General features: G+C 45.9%; 1 protein-coding gene and 2 pseudogenes across 1 annotated transcript; 1 reads left to right on the forward strand and 2 right to left on the reverse strand.

The window, feature by feature from the left end:
* The first annotated feature begins 1611 nt into the window (after window positions 1-1611).
* LOC123151166 (protein STRICTOSIDINE SYNTHASE-LIKE 10-like) lies at window positions 1612-2651 on the forward strand (annotated as a pseudogene).
* A 7361-nt stretch (window positions 2652-10012) lies between these two features.
* LOC123152183 (acyltransferase-like protein At1g54570, chloroplastic) lies at window positions 10013-14047 on the reverse strand. The gene is made up of 13 exons (XM_044571797.1): window positions 13663-14047; window positions 13463-13514; window positions 13309-13364; window positions 12829-12987; window positions 12624-12728; window positions 12395-12498; window positions 11985-12106; window positions 11706-11814; window positions 11468-11598; window positions 11002-11371; window positions 10772-10885; window positions 10538-10620; window positions 10013-10448 (listed from the first exon to the last, which is right to left on the reverse strand). Exons 1-13 carry the CDS (start codon window positions 14024-14026, stop codon window positions 10166-10168), a joined length of 2052 nt encoding a protein of 683 aa, XP_044427732.1. The 5' UTR covers window positions 14027-14047; the 3' UTR covers window positions 10013-10165.
* A 586-nt stretch (window positions 14048-14633) lies between these two features.
* The window catches only part of LOC123152182 (methionine S-methyltransferase-like), a 43901-nt pseudogene continuing 39191 nt past the window's right edge, over window positions 14634-19343 (reverse strand).

The raw sequence follows: 19343 nt of genomic DNA on the forward strand, positions 1-19343 counted from the left end.
TCGGTGCTCACGAGTATGCCTATGTTTCTCTTATCTTTTTTCGAAGTCCCAGTTGGTGTTAGGAAAAGACTGGACTTCTATCGATCCCGGTTCTTCTGGCAAAGTGATGAAACAAAGAGAAAATACCGACTAGCCAAATGGGATATCATCTGTCGACCAAAGGACCATGGGGGCCTTGGTATTGAGAATCTTGAAGTCAAGAACAGATGTATTCTCAGCAAGTGGCTGTATAAACTTTCAGTTCAAACCGAGGCCACATGGGTGCAGATTCTTCGAAGTAAGTATCTGCAGTCCAAGACGTTGTCCCAGGTGACAGCGAGACCCACAAACTCGCCGTCTTGGAAGGGGTTTATGAGAGTTAAAGTTGCCTTCCTTAATAGAACTAAGTTTATAGTCGGTAATGGCAACACCACTCGCTTCTGGAAGGATACTTGGCTTGGTGAAACGCCATTGGCGCTTCAGTATCCGTCCCTGTATCGTATTACTCAACGACGTGATGCTCTAATTGCCCCGATTTTGCAGTAAATTCCCCTTAATATTCAGTTCAGGAGGGCGCTTGTGGGCGACCTGTGGGAAGCATGGCTTCACTTGGTGAGTAGACTGATGGAGATTCAGCTATCTCACCAACCCGATAAGTTGTGTTGGAAGCTTACTAGGTCTGATGGGTTCTCTGTCAAATCGATGTATATCGATGTCATTAACTCAAGTGTTATTCCTAATTCCAAAGAGGTTTGGAAAGTCAAAGTTCCTTTGAAAATTAAAGTGTTTATGTGGTTCGTGCATAAACAAGTCATTCTAACACAGAATAATTTGATTAAGCGCAACTGGACAGGATCTACTAGGTGTAGTTTTTGTGATCGGGACGAAACCATCAAGCACCTCTTCTTTGACTGCCCTTTGGCAAAGGTTTTGTGGCACACGGTGCATATTGCCTTTAACATTACACCTCCGAATTCGGTCAGTTCGTTATTTGAAACGTGGCTTCTTGGGATAGAGTCCGAAACAGTCAGACACATTCGTGTAGGAATATGTGCTTTGTTGTGGGCAATTTGGAATTGCAGAAATGATTTGACCTTTAACAGAAAAACGAATATTCATTTTTTGCAGGTTTTATTCCGAGCTACTGCACTGATCCGTATGTGGTCCTTATTCACTCCGATGGAGACCAGAGAGCGTTTGGTTACTGGATCTGTCCGGTGAGAGATGGTAGCACGGGATATATTCAACCGGTTTGGATGACAATCATGTAATAGGATAGGCAATTAGTTTACATATCTCTGTTTTGCCTGCCGGTTGTGGCTTTTCGGCCTTGTGTTTCTGACGCTTGTGACTCTTTGTGAGTTCGTCGTTATTTTGCTTTCAGAGTGACGACCTTGTTGAACAACTTTTATTTATTTATCTTTGTGGCCGTATGCATCGTTCTGATGTAGAGGCCAGGGAGACCCCCTTTTCGAAAAAGAAAGGACTTGTAGCTAGCCACCTCCCTTGAATCCATCAAACCAAACCATATCCACATCCAGCAGAAGATCGACCAAGCTCCATCGAACAAGTACGCACGTACAGATCGATCAACAAACTTTAAGGTAGCCAGCGAGGAGGATAGCCGCCACCATGGTCTGCGGCATGAGCCGCCTCCTCAAGGCCACCGTCGCTCTCGTCATACTCGTCCTTATCTTCATGCCCGGGGCCATGGCAGCCGCCGCTGCAAGCTTCGACGCCTCCCGGACACAGCAGCTGCCCCTGCCGCCCGGAGAAGTGCACGGGCCGGAGAGCGTCGCCTTCGACGCTCAGGGCCGAGGCCCCTACGGTGGCGTCTCTGACGGCCGCATCCTGAGGTGGAACGGGCCCAAGCTCGGCTGGACAACATACGCCTACGGACCAGGCTACGACAGCGAAACGTGCACGACATCCAGGTTTGGCACGGAGGCGGACATAGAAAGCCGCTGCGGCCGCCCGCTTGGCCTGCGCTTCAACGAGAAAATGGGTGACCTCTATGTGGCCGATGCGTACAAAGGGCTTATGCGTGTGCCGCCCGGCGGCGGGGAGGCCACCGTGTTGGTCGACCAGATTGATGGCATGCCGCTGCGCTTCACCAACGGGGTTAACGTCGATCAAGTCACCGGTCAAGTCTACTTCACCCACAGTTCGATGAACTATACGACAGGTCAGAACACGAGATGGTCACCAAGACGGGGGACTCGACGGGCCGCCTCATGATGTATGATCCACGAACATCAGACGTCACCGTGCTCCAACCAAGGATGACATACCCGAACGGTGTTGTGCTCAGCGCCGACCGCACGCACCTCGTGGTCGCATCTACTGGCCCGTGCAAGTTGTTGAGGCACTAGATCGAAGGGGTCGACACGGGCAAGTCCGAGCCTTTTGCCGACCTGCCGGGCTACCCAGATAACGTCAGGCCTGACAGGAAAGGAGGTTATTGGGTGGCGTTGCATCGTGAGAAGAATGAGTTGGCCTTTGGCCGTGATGGCCATCTTCTTGTTGTCAGGGTTGGTGCCGACGGGAAGATAGTCGAGCAGATGAGAGGGTCAAAGAAAGTCAGGCCAACCGAGATCATGGAAAGAGATGACGGCAAACTCTACTTGGGTTCGGTGGAGCTTCCCTATGTCGGCGTAGTAAAAAGGAAGTAGAGAACACTAGATAAATGATGTATTTTTGTTTCTTATTCATATGACCAAATGTAACTTTCCAATTTCTTTTTCCGATCAGACAACCTATTGTAATCCACGTTTTTAATCAGCAAGTCATGTTCTTCCCTTCCCAGAATTGAACGAGATGACACCCACCAATATCTCCCAACATAGGATCTTCCTTACATGACTGTCCTTCTCTCTTTCTTCCCAAGAACATCTTGTTTTCGAATCCCTGTTTGTATCCTTTGAGGGCAGGCCCATTAAGCTGGAAAAGCCACCTGTGGCGCTTACTGTTGTATTACTTTATGTGCTAGAGAGATGGAGCAGATGCATTGTGATCTTGGGCATGACCTGGCTGCAGGATCCCAATGGCCAGGACTAGGACTGGCCGGGGAGAAGGTAACGGCGGCATGGCACAGTCGCGCAAAGGTGGACCAGCCATCAGGCGGAATGGGCGGAGGAAGTACGGAGCAGGGAGGCCAGAGGAGGGAAGCAAGCCGCTTGGGCATTGTAGCGCTATGTGGCACTATGGCGGTGCAGCTCAAGCAGGGGATGCATAGCACGATGCAACGATGATATTGTTTGTGTATGCGTGTGTTCGACTCTGGAGATGGTTGAGATGCGAGGGGAACGAAAAACTGGACCGAACAACGCCTGGCTAGGGACCTTCTTCGAGCGCTTATCTACCTTTGGGCCTTGGTGATCTGCTGCTGCCTGGCCATGGCGGACGGCTACCCGGGACCTTAGCGCGCACTGCAGTTGGAGGACGTCGCCGGCCTCACGTCGGCCACAGTTGAGGGCGGCACCATAGTTTGAGGAGCCGAGGTGGAGGAGGCCGCTTCGGGGCTTCATGTCGACCACGCTGAAGCCGGGCTCCACCGCGTTCACCACCCACATGTGGCCACGGCACTGCCCCCCACTACCGACGCAGCATCTTTGGATGTGTGCTTTGAGATTGTGATGGCTACGTGTCATGTATGCATCCGGATGTGTATAACCCACTCGAAATTTAGAACCGGTCGCGTGGCAAGGGTACCGTCCCCGCAGGCGGCGTCGAAGGCAGCGATATCCACCATGGGGATGCTAGCAGCGCCGTTGTCTAGTCTTCTCGTGTCGCGTCCTGGGTGCTGATCCATATGTCTCCTTTGTCCCTTCCCGTTTGTCCCTCAGCTCCCAACCATGAGGTAAGTGTTGGATGCAAATGCCGATGACAATGTCAGTGTCTCGTGGCGCGCAAACACGGACACAGGAGGCTATACAGGGCATCGTGAAGTATATCAAGCAGGGCTAGAAGGTATATGTTGTGGTTTTCAGCTCCTTTCATATGTGCTTAGTTTTGGAGTTTGCTCGTTGATGATTCCGGTGAAGTTGGGAGGTCCTAGGTGATGGATTAATCCTTAATTAGTGGAAGTGTGATGACTATTACTACAGATTTTTTTTGTTGGATGGATGGTTTTGGGGTTTGTTTGTGTGCTTGTGATTAGCAAGCACCGGTTGCGGTGGCACCATATCATCGTATGATTCTAGGAGGTAAATTTAAGGAAATCCGTAATGGAAGTGTGATGACTATTACTCTAGATTTTTGTTGTTGGCGGTTTTGGGGTTTGTTTGTGTGCTTGCAGATTAGCAATCACCGGTTACGGTGGCACCATAATATCGCATCATTCTAGGAGGTAAAATTACTGAAATCCTGACTTGGCACTTGTTTGCTAAGTTTGATGGTTGTTACTTACTCCCATAAAGTTGAGTCATCTATTTTGGAATGGAGGGAGTACATTAGATTAGTGAAACTTTCGAAGGTTCTGAAATATGAACTCTGACCTACTTGTCAGTATGTGTACACTCCAAAAAGCACAAATGACACTATTTTTGAAATAAATGTGCCAGTCATTATTAATATTTAAAACTTAGCAAATTTTGTCCAATACATAAAACTGAATGGAGTTGTTATAATAGTCTTATTTTATGTATCAATCAAGAACATGTTTGTTTAACCCGTCGCACCTTGCCATTGACATGGAATATGCTGTTGGTGGAGAACTTTGAAAGTGCAGCGCATAGTGATCATTAAGTGAACATGAAGGTTGCTCTTCAACCTACTTACTGTGTTATGTCACCAGGCTATCTTTATTCTGTATCATCTCTGTTGGCATTTCATATAATTTTGTAACTTGTTTGCGTACATTAATGGGTCATCGCAGCAAATTAGTGATCTATGTGGGGAATAACTATTTATCAGCCTACATCTTTCCCTACTAATAAAGCGGCTATTGCTTCTGGTCGTCCGTCATTAAAATTACCCTTCAAGCTTATAATAATTACCCACCAATGCCACCGGTAAGTGGAAAAACGATTCAACTTTTCGGACAAAACATCACCGCCTACTTCGTTACTTTATAGTGGCGCGACGTACATTAGACACAGAACAAAGACCAGCAGAGTGGTCGGCCTATCTCTCCTCTACCGGCAAGACCTGGGTTCGATCCCCAGCGTCCACAATATTTAGCTTTCTTTTCTCACGCACGTCGGACCATGAATGTATTCATCGGCCGACCCATGGCGGGGCTTCACTCCCCTGTTTTTTTTCATTTTACTTTTTTTCTTTTCTGCGGATCATATTTAAGTCCAACAATGATTTTTTAAATCATCCATATCTTTTAAACCGTAACTCCGATTTGAACATGCTATATATGAAATTTGATTAGAAAAATATGTAGAATATGAATATGAGATTATTTTCACCTGTTAAGTATTTTTATAAATTATTTTGGAATATATTTAAGTCAAATAAATGATTTTCTAAATTATCCGTATCTTTTAAACCGTAACTTCGATTTCAACATATTATATATGAAATTTTACTAGAAAAATATGTGGCATCTGAATAAGATGTTAATTTTACCTGTTAAATATTTTTAAAATATAGTTTTGGGAGCAAACTTATAATTTGTAGTGTAAGATCCGTTTTCCTTTCATACCAGCGGCCACCCGAATTGCAAATAAACACCCCACTATAACAATATAGGGAAAAGAAAACTTCAATAACTATACATGCAAACCTCTGAAATATGTCGCAGGGGAAAACAACAGATTTCTCATCGCGAGAGTGAGAGAGAGAGAGAGGGAGGAGAGAGGGAGAGAGGCGTCTTAGGATTAAACATATTCAAACACGTTTTTTTTTGTTTTTGTGTGAATACCGAGGCCATCGCCGGCGAGGGTGAGAAGAAGGATAAGTGGCAACACAAATATGATATCTCGCAAAAATAAAGGAAATGGACCTATTGTAGTCTTGGGTGATGGTTGTCGGGTTAAGAGTGTGTGTTATGTTTTCTCTCCCGTTGCAACGCACGGGCTCTTTTGCTAGTGTTACCTATCCTCATAAAACACATTTTCTTGCCAGCAGCCACCTATCCAACCATCTTCTCCTTAATGTCAAGCTCGCCTGCTGCAGGTTATAAGATAGCAGCCGTCCCTTCTCTCACACCATTGCCATCTCCAATCCAGCACAAACACCTCGTCCATGGTGCACCCCCTAGTCTTCTATTTTGGCGTCGTTGAGAAGGAGCAGGAGAGGATCCTCTGGCCCCCTTGTGGGCAGAGATGGACAAGGTACTGGAGGAGGATGCTCTGATGGAGGTGGAGGCCGCGCTGATGGACACACCCGCGCTCGCACACGTTCCCGTGCCAGCGCCTGCGCCCGTGCTTAGCGCAATGGATGTGGAAAATTTTCTGCATTGGGCCGAGGCCGCTGATGCCGCATTGTATGACAGTTTTTTGGGCGGGCGTGGTGATGGTGCCGGTCGTGGTGCTGGACATGGATGGATCAACGTCCATGTCAATGGCGGGCGGCATGGCCGTGGCTGTGGCCGCTACTAGGCAGTGACCATGGCCTTGGAAACAACTACGCGATGACCATGAACATGGACAAAACTACACGGTGACCGTGGCCATATGGCTATATTAGTTTGTTATAATAGTTTATACTATTAGGTGTTGTATCGGATGGTGTCGCAGTGCGACAATTTTGGAAGAAATTCAACTATGTTTGCTTAATGTTTGCAATGCATTCAAAATTATGTGACTGAAAGGTTACTAAGTTTGTGTGTACTGCAATGTTTCAAATTCAATCAAGTTTCAACGAAAGTGAAATCAATGTTGTATACCACTGAAACTTTCCACTTATAAAGGCATATGCATTGTTAGCATTTTCAATTTATGTATCATTAGTTGTTTTAATTTGCGAGAGTGCTGCAGTATGATCGTGTCCACAAGACATGACATGCGTATCATACGACATGGTTAAAACCGGTGAACTACATTTGGCGAGAAAGATCCTCGCGGTGGTGGAGGGGTCCATCATGCTGGGACGGCGTGAGTCTCTGGCCTCGTCTCCCTCGGCCTCTCTACCATGGAGTTTAGGCGCGTGAGCGACGGGGACAAGTACTCCAACGCCCACGGGCCGACGTGGTCGGCAGCAGCAGTGTGGTGGTCGATGGCGGTGATGGTGGTCGGCAGCGGCAGCGCGGTGGTCGGAAGCAGCGACGCGGTCGGTACGGCGGTAGCACGCTAATGCGGCACTTTTATGAGAAGGTTTATTACGAAAGGATATCGAAGAGAAGCAGGGCTGTTTATATAGTGCAACCTTAAAAAAAAACTCGCGTTTAAAAAACCTCCCTTGGACCTATGCCGGCTATCTATGAAGAATGCACTTTCTTAGCTTTTAATTTTAGTTTTATTGTTTTTAATCACTGTCCTAGGGAGGCCAATATGGCGGCCGATGTGTTGGCTAGGAATTCGGAGACCTCTCGAACTATTGTTTAGAAGTCAGAGCCTTCAGGTTTTCTAGTGGACGTCATATCAAACGATGTATCCTTATTTTCACATGAAATATAAACCATCATGATGGTTTTCTCTAAAAAACTCGTGTTTACAGGACTTGTTAAAGCACATTTTTTGTCCAACTTTCTCTAAACCAGATTCTCTTTATATAGTAGAAAAGAAGACTCGTTGGAGATAAGACGACGTACGCCTGCTCATCCAGATCATGTTAGCCTGACAAAATTTTGCTAGGGTTTTGCCTCCATCACCGAAAGACGACACCACGGCCGTGAGGCCAATTTTGATTCAGTTTTGCTAAAGCACATCTAGATGTGCCATAAGTATTGCACATCTAAGTCCTATAGCATTGATCTTACGTTGAGATTTGTGTGGATATTTTCTTTTTCTTTTTTCTTTTCCTCTTCATATTTGATTCACTCAGTTAGATGTGCAATAAGTAGGGCACATCTAGATGTGCCCTAGACATTCCCATTTTGATTCTGCAGGCGGCCATGGTAGACCGCGGCGAGAACACCGCGCCACCGGTTGCGACGATGCACGGCGTCCCCGACGATGCGCTCGAGCTGATCTTCCTGCGCCTCCCCACGTCCCTCCACATCGCCCGCGCCGCGTGCGCGTGCAAGCGCTGGCGCCGCGTCATCGCCGGTGGCGGGTTCCTCGGCCGCTTCCATTCGCTCCACGCGCGCCCGGTCATCGCCGCCCACTACCACGTCAACGAGCGCAAGCATGGGTCGCGCCCCCCGGGTTGCAATCCCATCTTCTTCCTCTCGGCGTCGGCGGACACCGCCGGCATGTGGCTCCAGCACTTCTCGCTCTGCTTTCTCCCGGACAGCCGCGGCGGCCGCGGCTGGGACCTCGCCGACAGCCGGGGCGGAGTGCTTCTCCTCACCAGGTGCCCCGGCTTCCGCCGCGACTCCGACTACCGGCCCTGCCTCATCGTCTGCGATCCCACCATGCGGCACTGCAGCAACGTCATTGGCCACCCTTCGTTCCCCAACAGCTGGAGCTGCCTCGGGGCCTTCCTCCTCAACGGCGACGGCGGGGGCATCAGCCCGTCGAACTTCAGGATAATCATCGCGGCGTACGACCAGGGTGCGGTCACGACTAGCGTGTTCCCCTCCGCCGTCGACAACTGGCGGGTCGGCGGGATCCCCTACGCTGGGCCGTGGGGCGGCTTCTTCTTCCTCGCCGGTAACACCCAGGACGCCGTCTACTGGACGGCCTGGAACACCAACAACATGCGCTCGGAGGTCGTCGCCCTCGACAAGCGCACCCAGGAGTTCTCGTCCTCCCAGTTCTCGGCACAGCTGCCGTACCGGTGCGACCCCCAGCTGAGGGCCGTGCGCTGCAACGACGGTCTGGTGCGGATCGCGCTGCTGTACAGGAACGAACTTAGGACCTTCGGTCGACGGAACAACCTCGGTCGTGATTCCAGATGGCAACGGGGACGAAACTCATCGGGTTTTGCCTTCCCAAACCCATCCCCACGAGAAAATCGCAAACCCGTCTCCGTCCCCATCACCGTGCATGGGGCTAGTTTTCCGCCCGTCCCCTAAACCCATCGGGTTTCGGGGAACCCGCGGGGAACCCACAAGAAAATCAAAATATTTAAATAAACATAGTGGCGACAAAGAATAACATTTCAACAGCAAAATAAGCACATTTCAGCAGCATAACTAGAGCAAATTTCAACAAAAAACAACCCGACTTGGGACATGAAGAGGCCACCATTGAGTTCGTCACCGGCGGCGACGCCCTTTCTCCAGATCAGACCGGCGGCAGGGGAGAAGACGTGGAGGGAGGAGGCTCGCCGGCGCAGATCGTGGTCGGCGGATCTTGCGAGATGGGATCGAGCCAGGCGGCGCCTGGGGTCCTAGGTTTAGGGTTAGGTATTATGTGGGAGAGAGAGAGATGAGGGCTCGAGCGAGGGGGAAATGAGCGAGGGGGAAAGGAGCGGGCGATACTGGCTGTTTGGCCTTCGACACTAGGGGGTGGGGGGCTCGGTAGTTTTGGGTTGGGCCGCGCAGGAGCACTGGTTGGTAAAAAATGTATTTTGCCGGGTTTCGGGTTCGGGGACTACCGAAACGGGTGCAAACCCACGAAACGTGTCGGGTTGTATAATGTGCCCAACAACAGCCCCGCGGGGATCAAAAGACGCCCATCCTCGTCCCCTAATAGGGTAAAAACCCACGGGGACGCGGGTTTCGGGGCCCGTTGCCATCTTGAGTCGTGATGAGTGGGCAGAGGAGAGGACGATCCTGCTGCCGCAGTCGATCTTGGGGCTTCAAGATTCCGGTGGACGAATGCGCTTGCCGAGGAAGATCCTCACGGTGGTGGAGGGGTCCGTCGTGCTGGGGGCGGCGGGATGCTCTGGCATCATCTCCATCGATCTCTCCACCATGAAGTTCAGGCGCATGAGCGACAGCGACAAGTACTCCAACGGGCCAGCGTACGAGTACCAGCTGCCATGGCCTCCCACCATCCGAGCTTGCCTAGACTGAACAATTTGTCATGGCCGATAGAGGGCACACACGAATTTAATTTGTGAACAGGAATGCTGAAAATTCAACCTTCACAAATTACAAGCATTATTCTGCATAAATGTCTGATCGAAGGTCGAAAAATGAATATTCAGTAGCGACATTCTCATTCCATGTGGCAACTAGCGTATGTCAAGGATCGAACGACGGAACTTGGGTGTTGAAGCCCTGGGAAGCCATGAACATGAGCCTCCGCGAGATCTTCCTGTACTCGTCCTCCTCCCGCTTCTCCAGCAGGTAGGAGATGATGCCTTTCACCTCCGACTTGATGTGTGCATAGAGAACCGTTGCGGCCCGACGGTCGGTGAGGACGTCCTGCCTCCCCCTCATTGGGATCGGCTTTCCGAACCGGTAGTAGAACCGGCCCGGGATCTTCATGCACACACCCGGGAAGATCACCTCATGCTTGGCATCCCTGCGGCAGCCAGAAGACAGATGGGTTATTCCTTGTAGCTATGAACTAGACCTGACAAAAGGAGTTAGTAGCAGCAGGGCGGACCATACCTGAGATTCAGATGCTTACTGTAGGCCCGCATTATCTCCTTGCCAAAGGGCGCGCTCCTGATATTGTCGAATGTGCAAAGCAGCTGTGATTTTTAGAATAAATCAGCTTATGGTTACATTCTGAATCTCTAGCGGTTTCAGGATTGACAAACATTGGCTATGGATCCAAACTTGAACCGAAGAACGTTTACTTGCAAATTGAGCAAGGGATGACCTAATCCGGTAATGGCTTACGTTCACGAGGTCATCCTCTCCGACGACTCCAAATGGCACGATTGTGGCGTTGCACTGCGCTGCCATCCTAACAAATTCAGTCTGTTCTGGCCAGAAAATACTGTGCTCTTCACCCTACAATCCACAAGTTCAAATGTAAGTAAGTTCACAACGGTAGAATTTACTCTGACAGAATTCTGGAGTATAATAAATCCAACCAATGAAATCAACAAATTTTATTCTGCAAGTACCTTGCAGTGGAGTGCCTCCCTGTAGCCACCCGGATAGAGGAGCACGAACTCCCCGGTTGCTAGCAACTCGTATATGTACTTGTAGGTCATGGGCACGCCTCCCCACAGGTTGAGGAAGTCAAAGAAGTCGTGGCCCTCCGACCACGTCTTCGTCTTCTTCGGGAACAGCAGCGGGTGAGCAATGCCACGGACCACGGCCTTCTTATGCCGCATGAACTCCGCGGCAAGAGAGATGAGCTCGATCCCCAGCAGCATGTGGTTGCCTACCAACAGCACCGGCCCGTCCTCGGGCACCCCGGCGAGTCCCCGCACCACCGTGCCGTCCTCCAGCGTCGAGAACATCGCTGGGCACGTTCTGAACAATAGGTCGCTGCATTGTACCAATGCATAAATGTGACGTGCAATCGATGTGTTCAAGATTCAGCGCATATGATTTAACGATTTGCTGGGTGGTGACTTTGATTACATGCTAGCTTTGTCGACTTCCTTTAACTCGGTTGTGGATGGCGGGATGTAGTCGAAAACCCGATGATAGCGCCTCGAATGGCGGTAGAGACCAGCACACTTGATGATGGATGAGACATGGACACCATGCTCCTGAAATTTGGAATGGACATCATCGGCATTGTCCCTTCGAGGTATATGACTTGTTCCTTCCAGTGCAAAAGATATACAGCAGTCTGATAAAGTCAGCTAAAACTCACCAGCAGTAAGCTGTGCCCATGCTTCTCAAAGAAGAAGATTTTGGATTTGGGTATTTTGTTCTGTAGCCTGTAGGCTTCAGATTTGCTCGGAAGTAAGTTGTCATCGCAGCTGAGTGCAAGCATAGAGAAGAACTTCAGTCATGATAAAAAAATACGACAACAAATACACATTCGGACAAGAAACATTGCTAAATCATGCATTAGAATTTACCATGTGACAAAATTCTGCAAGGCTAACGATGAAATTGGAAGTAGAGAACTGAGCTTAAGGCCACAAACCTGGCTAGCAGTAGCACCTCTGCTGTAACTGATTGTAAACGGCAATTAGCGTATTGCGCAGCCCGTTTCATCAGTTTCAACTTCCATTTTAGTGTGTCTTTTGGTAGTTTGTCCAATATATTCTGCAATTAAAAGCACACATATTTTCCTTAAAAGATGCACATATTCTGAAACCACCTTAACCTACAGATCACCCAGAGAAACATGAGAAAAAAAGATACTAGTAGGCAAAGGAATTCAGTTTCAGACTATTTTCTTCCTTAATTTTTATTTTTCTTCTATAGAGAATAACCTCTGGCCTCTGCATCGATTGATCCAGGCAACAATTTATTAACTTATTTTCTCCCTTAATTAGTATTTTCTTGATAAACTAGATACATAGAAACAGTAATGAAGTCGATGGTACAAACCGTATGCTTCAGGGAAGTTGACATGTTACTTGTCAATCTGATGAGTGCTTCTAACGGATGCTGCCCGCTTTGCATTCTACTCAGTGCCATGTTCACCTCGTTGTCTGGTCTCATGATCAGGAAGAACAGAAGAAGCAAGTATTAACAACTTAAAGAACAGATGTAAACACATGTATATCGTGCTAATTATCAGACAACCTGAAGTTCAACAAATGCATCACGTACTTACCGATGTTGTAGTTCAGTAGAGCTGTAATTGCAATACAGGCGTTGTTTGATAACGGGCTGAAAACCGACAGAAGCTTTTTTATTTCTGACCTCTCAAACGATGTAGCTTTCCCAGGAGAAAAAAGAGAGACAAAATAAAATTTTGCATATTAGAAATTTCATAAACAGGAAAGTTCACTCGCATACCATCAGATTTTCTTGCATACCTGGATTAACTAGTACCAGTATCAAATCAATACGAGGATTGCGAGCAGCAACTGCAAGAGCTAAGCATCCTCCAAACGAATTCCCCAATAGATAGATGGGCTTATTAGGAGAAGTGGAATGCTCTGCCCTCACAACATCTTCTACCATTGTGACAAGTTCTGAAAAAGAGAAGCAGCTAAAATCATACAAATAATCTTTCTAATTTAATGATTGGCCAGGCGGCTAGTTGACGTCGGCTCTGCTTAAATGTGTTTTGGGCATCTTTTGCCTTTCCCACGTGTTAACCTGAAGGTATTATCTAAACACGACTTCATGTGCTGTGTGCAACTTCTTGGTGTGGACGCTGGGAGAAATGAAATTTTCTTTTTCAAGCCAAAAGGATGTCTTTCACTCTGAATCTTACAGTAAGCTCAAATTTTCAATTCAGATGCAAAATGCTTCGGAGAGAAATAATCAGTTAATGCACAGGTATCTGATACCTTCAAATGGCGTGCGGTCGTGAAAAGGAATGTGCAAGCATCTAAGTTCAAATATCCTGCAAATGGAGAAACAAGTGTATAATATATTTAAAGTATCATAACTGCCCTCCTGGTTTGCCATAAATTTTCCAGGGAACTTCTATTTGTATCTAACCTTCCAAGAGCCTTGTGGTGCATGCAGAGCCCCATCCCCATTCCATCTACCCCTGAAAAGATAATCTCATAATCAGCACCTGAAATCAGTGTGTGCTACTAACCTAAACATTCAGGCATCAAGACACTGGAAAGAGATGCAGAGAGAGACACAGGAAGATGTCGACGACACATCATTTCCACACATACTCGATCATTTACCTGGCAAATACAGCATGAGCGGAGCATCCTCGACTGTCGAGCCGGCGTCGACGGGGCATAACCAGCAGGGCGGCCCACTGTCATGCTCAACCAGCTGCCCAAGTGCCTGATAGAAGTAGTCCAGGTCCTTGACCGTCCCGTACCCATCATCATACAGAGCTTCGAGTCCCCTGTAGCTGGATTGCACTCTCCCGGCGTGTCTGAACTGGCAGCTTGGCAAGCCATGCAGTCGCCGCCGCCCTTGTCGCCAGAGGGAGACCTGCGGGTGTGCCACAGGGAGAGAAAGAGTCGCCATTGCTGCATTGAGCTGTGAAGCTTTTTTGAGTGTCCCAGTCCTGGTTTCAAGGGAGGCTTTAGGAAGCATGAGCCACGCATGCACTCATGCGTCCGGTGCGTAATAGAAATAACCGAATTTCAGTGAGGCACGAAGAGTGTGAGTTACACCATGGCATGGCGGTTCAGTAAGGACCACGCTATAACAATTGTTGTGGAGATCTGATGTTGGCATGTCAGTATGGGTAAAGACTTTTGACACCTACGTCTCCATCAAAGATGACGGTCTAACTATCAAACAACAAAAAATTGCCTCAACACAAAAACCTTCAAAAATATACTATTGATTATTAACGTAGGCTCTTCGTTGTCCATTATGTGCCTAATGCCTGTAGCAGTAGGAAACAGAGGTATTAATATATAGTCAGTACAGATCTGCCATCATGGGTAACCGGAGAGTCATACGAACATCAAGATTTAATTGAAAGGGTGATAAACATAGTAAAACACCAGAGTGCAGCCATGTCGCACAAGAATTCTGTGACAAACCAACTACTTTACCTCAAAGTTTCGAGAACTTCACCTTCCCATCTAATAATCTGCACCGAAACAGCCCAGGCTTAGATTCTTTCAAATGTAGTCAGAGACGGTATCAAAGAAACCTAACCTACAATACCAATCACTATTAGGGGCAAAAACTAAAATACAGGTCCTACACTTCCTGATATACTGCAAAAAGAACATAAATATCATTGCCTTGAACAAATCCTTCCACATTGCACAAGGCTTTCCACCATCTAGCTAAGAAGATTCTCGCCTAGACACATCACTAGACTGAACCAATTCCGGAAACAATTCAAGCCGCGATCCAAACTCTGTTGTACAAGATATGTTTCAGATTTTAATGCATGAAGGATGAGGGTCAGTAAGAAAATTATTGTCAAAACCATATCCCAATACAAAGGAACATGAACAATTTATTATGATATAAAGTTGCTTCTTGGGTACTCTTTCGCAATTTAAGCAGATAATTGTAGAAGAGAAATAGAAAGTTACCTTTCAGCATTCTTTCCTTAGTGATGTCTCATCTAAGAACTGGGTGTTTCTTGAATCAACAACTTGGGGTCTTTGCCCACAGTTAAACATGGTAGTGCTGCTGGCAGCATGATTAACAGGTAAAGCGATACAAATCGAGCAAGTCAATCTGCTGAAGTCAGTTCATTGTTCAGGGACGGTGATAACTACTCCCTCCGTCCCATAATATAAGAACGTTTTTCAGGCTATCTTGAAAAGTTGAGCCACTAAACCGTCTGCTTTATGAAATTTAGTGGAAGTATTTGATTCCAGTAGATAAAGTAGTTAGCATCCGGTTTGGTCCTATGATATACCCATAGTGAAGGAATACTCCACTATATTCTCCAGAATATAAGCCACTCGCCAGCAATTCCATCAGAAAACCTCATTTCCGTTTTATAATCAGTTACCAAGCAGATAAAAGAAAAAAACATTACTACATCTCTTCAGGTTTTACTTTCCATGAGGATGACTCAAATTAACCCCTAGCTACTATTAACATTCATCTGTGCATTGTCTCCTAGAACCAACTCCCTGAACCGAGTTATGCAGTCCATCGCCTGGTCGAATTCGCTGCTCTCAAGAGCAAAGCTGAACCGGCAGTAGTCCGGTATCCCGGTCCACTTGCTGCTGGACATGCAGAGTCCAGTGGATCTAAGGAGCGCTTCCTTTGTTAGATAATAACGAGAAATAAATGAGACAAAGAGACATGGATTTTTACGTGAAAACCCTTGCGGGAGAAAACCATGGATGCACGAAGGCGCAATCACTATGAAGAGGGGTATTACAAGCATGAGACTACACACCGTCTGAGGTGCGACTACATGGGGTATATAAAAGGGCAATACATGAGAGTCCTTGGAGGACAAGTAAACGAGTTGTACTCGTACGCGTCCACGTCAACGCAAAGGCCCACACCAGTTGTACTACGTCTAGTCCAACACGGTATAATTTGGATCACAATTTAACAATCTCCACCTTAATCCAAATTTCCTCCAGTAGTCGAAGAAAGTGAATAACTCCATCCAAATCAGCATAAACACCTTGTGCGTCAAAGTCCATAGGACTAGTGAGAACTACCAACTAAGCCTGAGCAAAGCTCAAACTTATTGATCGAAACTGGCTTTGTCATCATATCAGCTGGATTATCATGAGTACTTATCTTGCATACCTTCAAATCGCCTTCAGCAACAACATCTCGAATATAATGAAATCTGACATCAATGTGCTTTGTCCTCTCATGATACATTGGATTCTTTGTAAGATATATAGCACTTTGACTGTCACTAAATACGGTAGGGCAAGATGAATCTCCACAAAGCTCAGAATACAAACCTCTCAACCAGATAGCTTCTTTGCATGCCTCAGAAATAGCCATATACTCGGCATCAGTAGTGGAACAAGCCACAATGGACTGCAAAGTTGCTCTCCAACTCACAGCACAACCATCAATGGTGAAAACATAACCTGTGAGTGATCTTCTCTTATCCAAATCACCAGCAAAATCAGAATCAACAAAACCAACAAGTCCATCTCCAGTTTTCCCAAACTGTAAATAAGCATTAATTAGAAGTACCACGCAGGTATCTGAAAATCCACTGAACTGCTTTCCAATGCTCTTTTCCAGGATTATCCATGTATCTACTGACAACACTCAATGCATATGATAAACCAGGACGAGAACAAATCATGGCATACATAAGTGAACCAACTGCACTTGAATAGGGAACTCTAGACATGTACTCAATATCTGCATCTGACTTAGGACATAAGGCTGATGATAATTTGAAGTGTGCAGCTAACGGAGTACTTACTGGCTTGGCATTATGCATATTAAAACGATGAAGAACTTTATCAATATATCCTCTCTGACTTAGATATAATTTTCCAGATGGTCTATCTCTAGATATTTCCATGCCAAGTATTTTCTTTGCTGCACCCAAATCCTTCATCTCAAATTCATTACTCAATTGCTTCTTTAGTTCATTAATCTCTGACATACTCTTTGCAGCAATTAGCATATCATCAACATAAAGGAGCAAATAAATAGTTGAACCTTTGACAGTTTTCAAATAAACATAACTATCATAATTAGACCTTTTGAAACCTTGAGAGAGCATAAAGGTGTCAAATCTCTTGTACCACTGTCTAGGGGATTGCTTCAATTCATAAATAGATTTCTTTAACTTACAGACAAGCTTTTCTTTTTCCAGGAATAACAAAACCTTCAGCTTGTTCCATATAAATATCCTCTTCTAATTCTCCATGTAAAAATGCAGTTTTAACATCCAATTGTTCAAGCTCAAGATCATGCATGGCAATAATACTAAGTAAAGTGTGAATAGAGCTATGCTTCACAACAGGAGAAAAGACTTTGTTATAGTTAATACCTGGAATCTGACTGTAACCTTTAGCAACTAACCTTGCTTTATATCTTGTCTCATCATTAGGAGAAACACCTTCTTTCCTCTTGAAAACCCACTTGCAACGAATAGGTTTCTTCTCTCTAGGCAATTTTACTAAATCCCAAGTGTCATTCTTTTCAAGTGATTCCATCTCATCATGCATAGCGGTCATCCACTTATTACTATCACCAGAAATAATAGCCTCGGAATATGAAGAAGGCTCGGAATTACCTTCAATTTCTTCTGCAACAGATAAAGCAAAAGAAACAATATTGCACTCTTCAATTAACCTGTCCGTTTTATTAATACCCCGTCTAACTCTGTCACGTGCGAGATTCCAACTGGGCGGAACAATAGGCTGATTTGGAGTGGGAGTGACATGATCATCATTAACGATGGGTTCATCATGTGCATCAACAATTTCATTACCAGATGTATCACCTGAATCAATAACATGCTCCACCTGAACAGTAGGCTCCTGAACAATAGGCTGTTGTTCACTCTCAACGGGAACATTAGTAGATGAAACATCATGTAACATAGCAGATTCATTAAAGATAACATTTCTGCTAATAAAAACCTTATGGGTTTCAGGATTCCATAATTTAAAACCTTTAACACCAGACTTATAACCAAGAAAGATGCACTTAACAGCCATAGGCTCTAATTTTCCATTATCAACATGAGCATAAGCAGTGCAACCAAAAACTCTCAACTGTGAATAATCAGCAGGTGAACCAGACCATACCTCAATTGGCGTTTTCTTATTAAGAGCAATAGATGGTGAATGATTAATGAGATAACAAGCAGTGGAAGCGGCCTCAGCCCAAAAACGCCTATGCAAACCTGCATTGGACAACATGCAATGGGCTCTGTAAATAATGGTCATGTTCATGCACTCAGCAACACCATTTTGTTGAGGAGTATAAGGAACGGTGTAATGTTTGACAATGCCTTCAGACTTGTAATAATTCTTAAATTGCTTAGAACAGAATTCCATACCATTATCAGTGCGAAGTATTTTTATCTTCTTTTAAGTTTGTCTCTCAATCATAATCTTACACTCCTTAAAAGCTGAGAATTCTTCATATTCATGCTTCAAAAAATAAGGCCATACTTTTTCTCGAATAATCATCAATAATAGTCAGCATGTAACTAGCACCACCTAGTGACTTTCTGCGAGATGGTCCCCATAAATCAGAATGAACATAATCAAGAATACCTTCAGTTGTATGAACCGAAGTATTGAACTTCACCCTCTTGTGTTTGCCGAAGACACAATGCTCACAAAATTTCTATTTACCAGGTTCATATCCATCAAGAAGACCTCTCTTATTTGACTCTGCTAAATCAAGTTCACTCATATGTCCAAGTCGCATATGCCAAAGGTTAGCAGCATCAATATCAGAATTCTTTGAAATAACTGGAGTAGCGTTACCTGAAACGGTAGAACCTCGTAGGTAATAAAGACCATTGGTCGAACTTAAATCACCTTTCATCACAATAAGGGAACCTTTGGTGACTTTCAAAACACTGTCTCCAACCTGAATACTTGTACCCCTTTGCATCAAGGGCACTCATAGAAATAATATTTCTCTTCATCTTCGAAATATACCGAACATCTGTCAAAGTTCTGATTATGCCATCAAACATCTTGATTCGAATAGAACCTATGCCTTCAATCTTGCATGGTGAATTATCAAAACCCAAAACGGAACCAGCAGAAGTAGTGGAATCAAAAGTATTAAACCAATCTCTATGTGGACACATATGAAAAGTGCATGCGGTGTCAAGTACCCACTCATCATTGGTCTCAGCACATCCAGCAATAACGACAAGAGCATCATCGGAACTATCATCACGAGCAACGTTAGCAGAATTTTCACCTTGTTTGTTACCTCTCCTCTTTTCCTTGTTCTGCAACTTGAA

Source organism: Triticum aestivum, chromosome 7A (assembly GCF_018294505.1).
Source record: "Triticum aestivum cultivar Chinese Spring chromosome 7A, IWGSC CS RefSeq v2.1, whole genome shotgun sequence".
Taxonomy (NCBI): Eukaryota; Viridiplantae; Streptophyta; class Magnoliopsida; order Poales; family Poaceae; genus Triticum; species Triticum aestivum.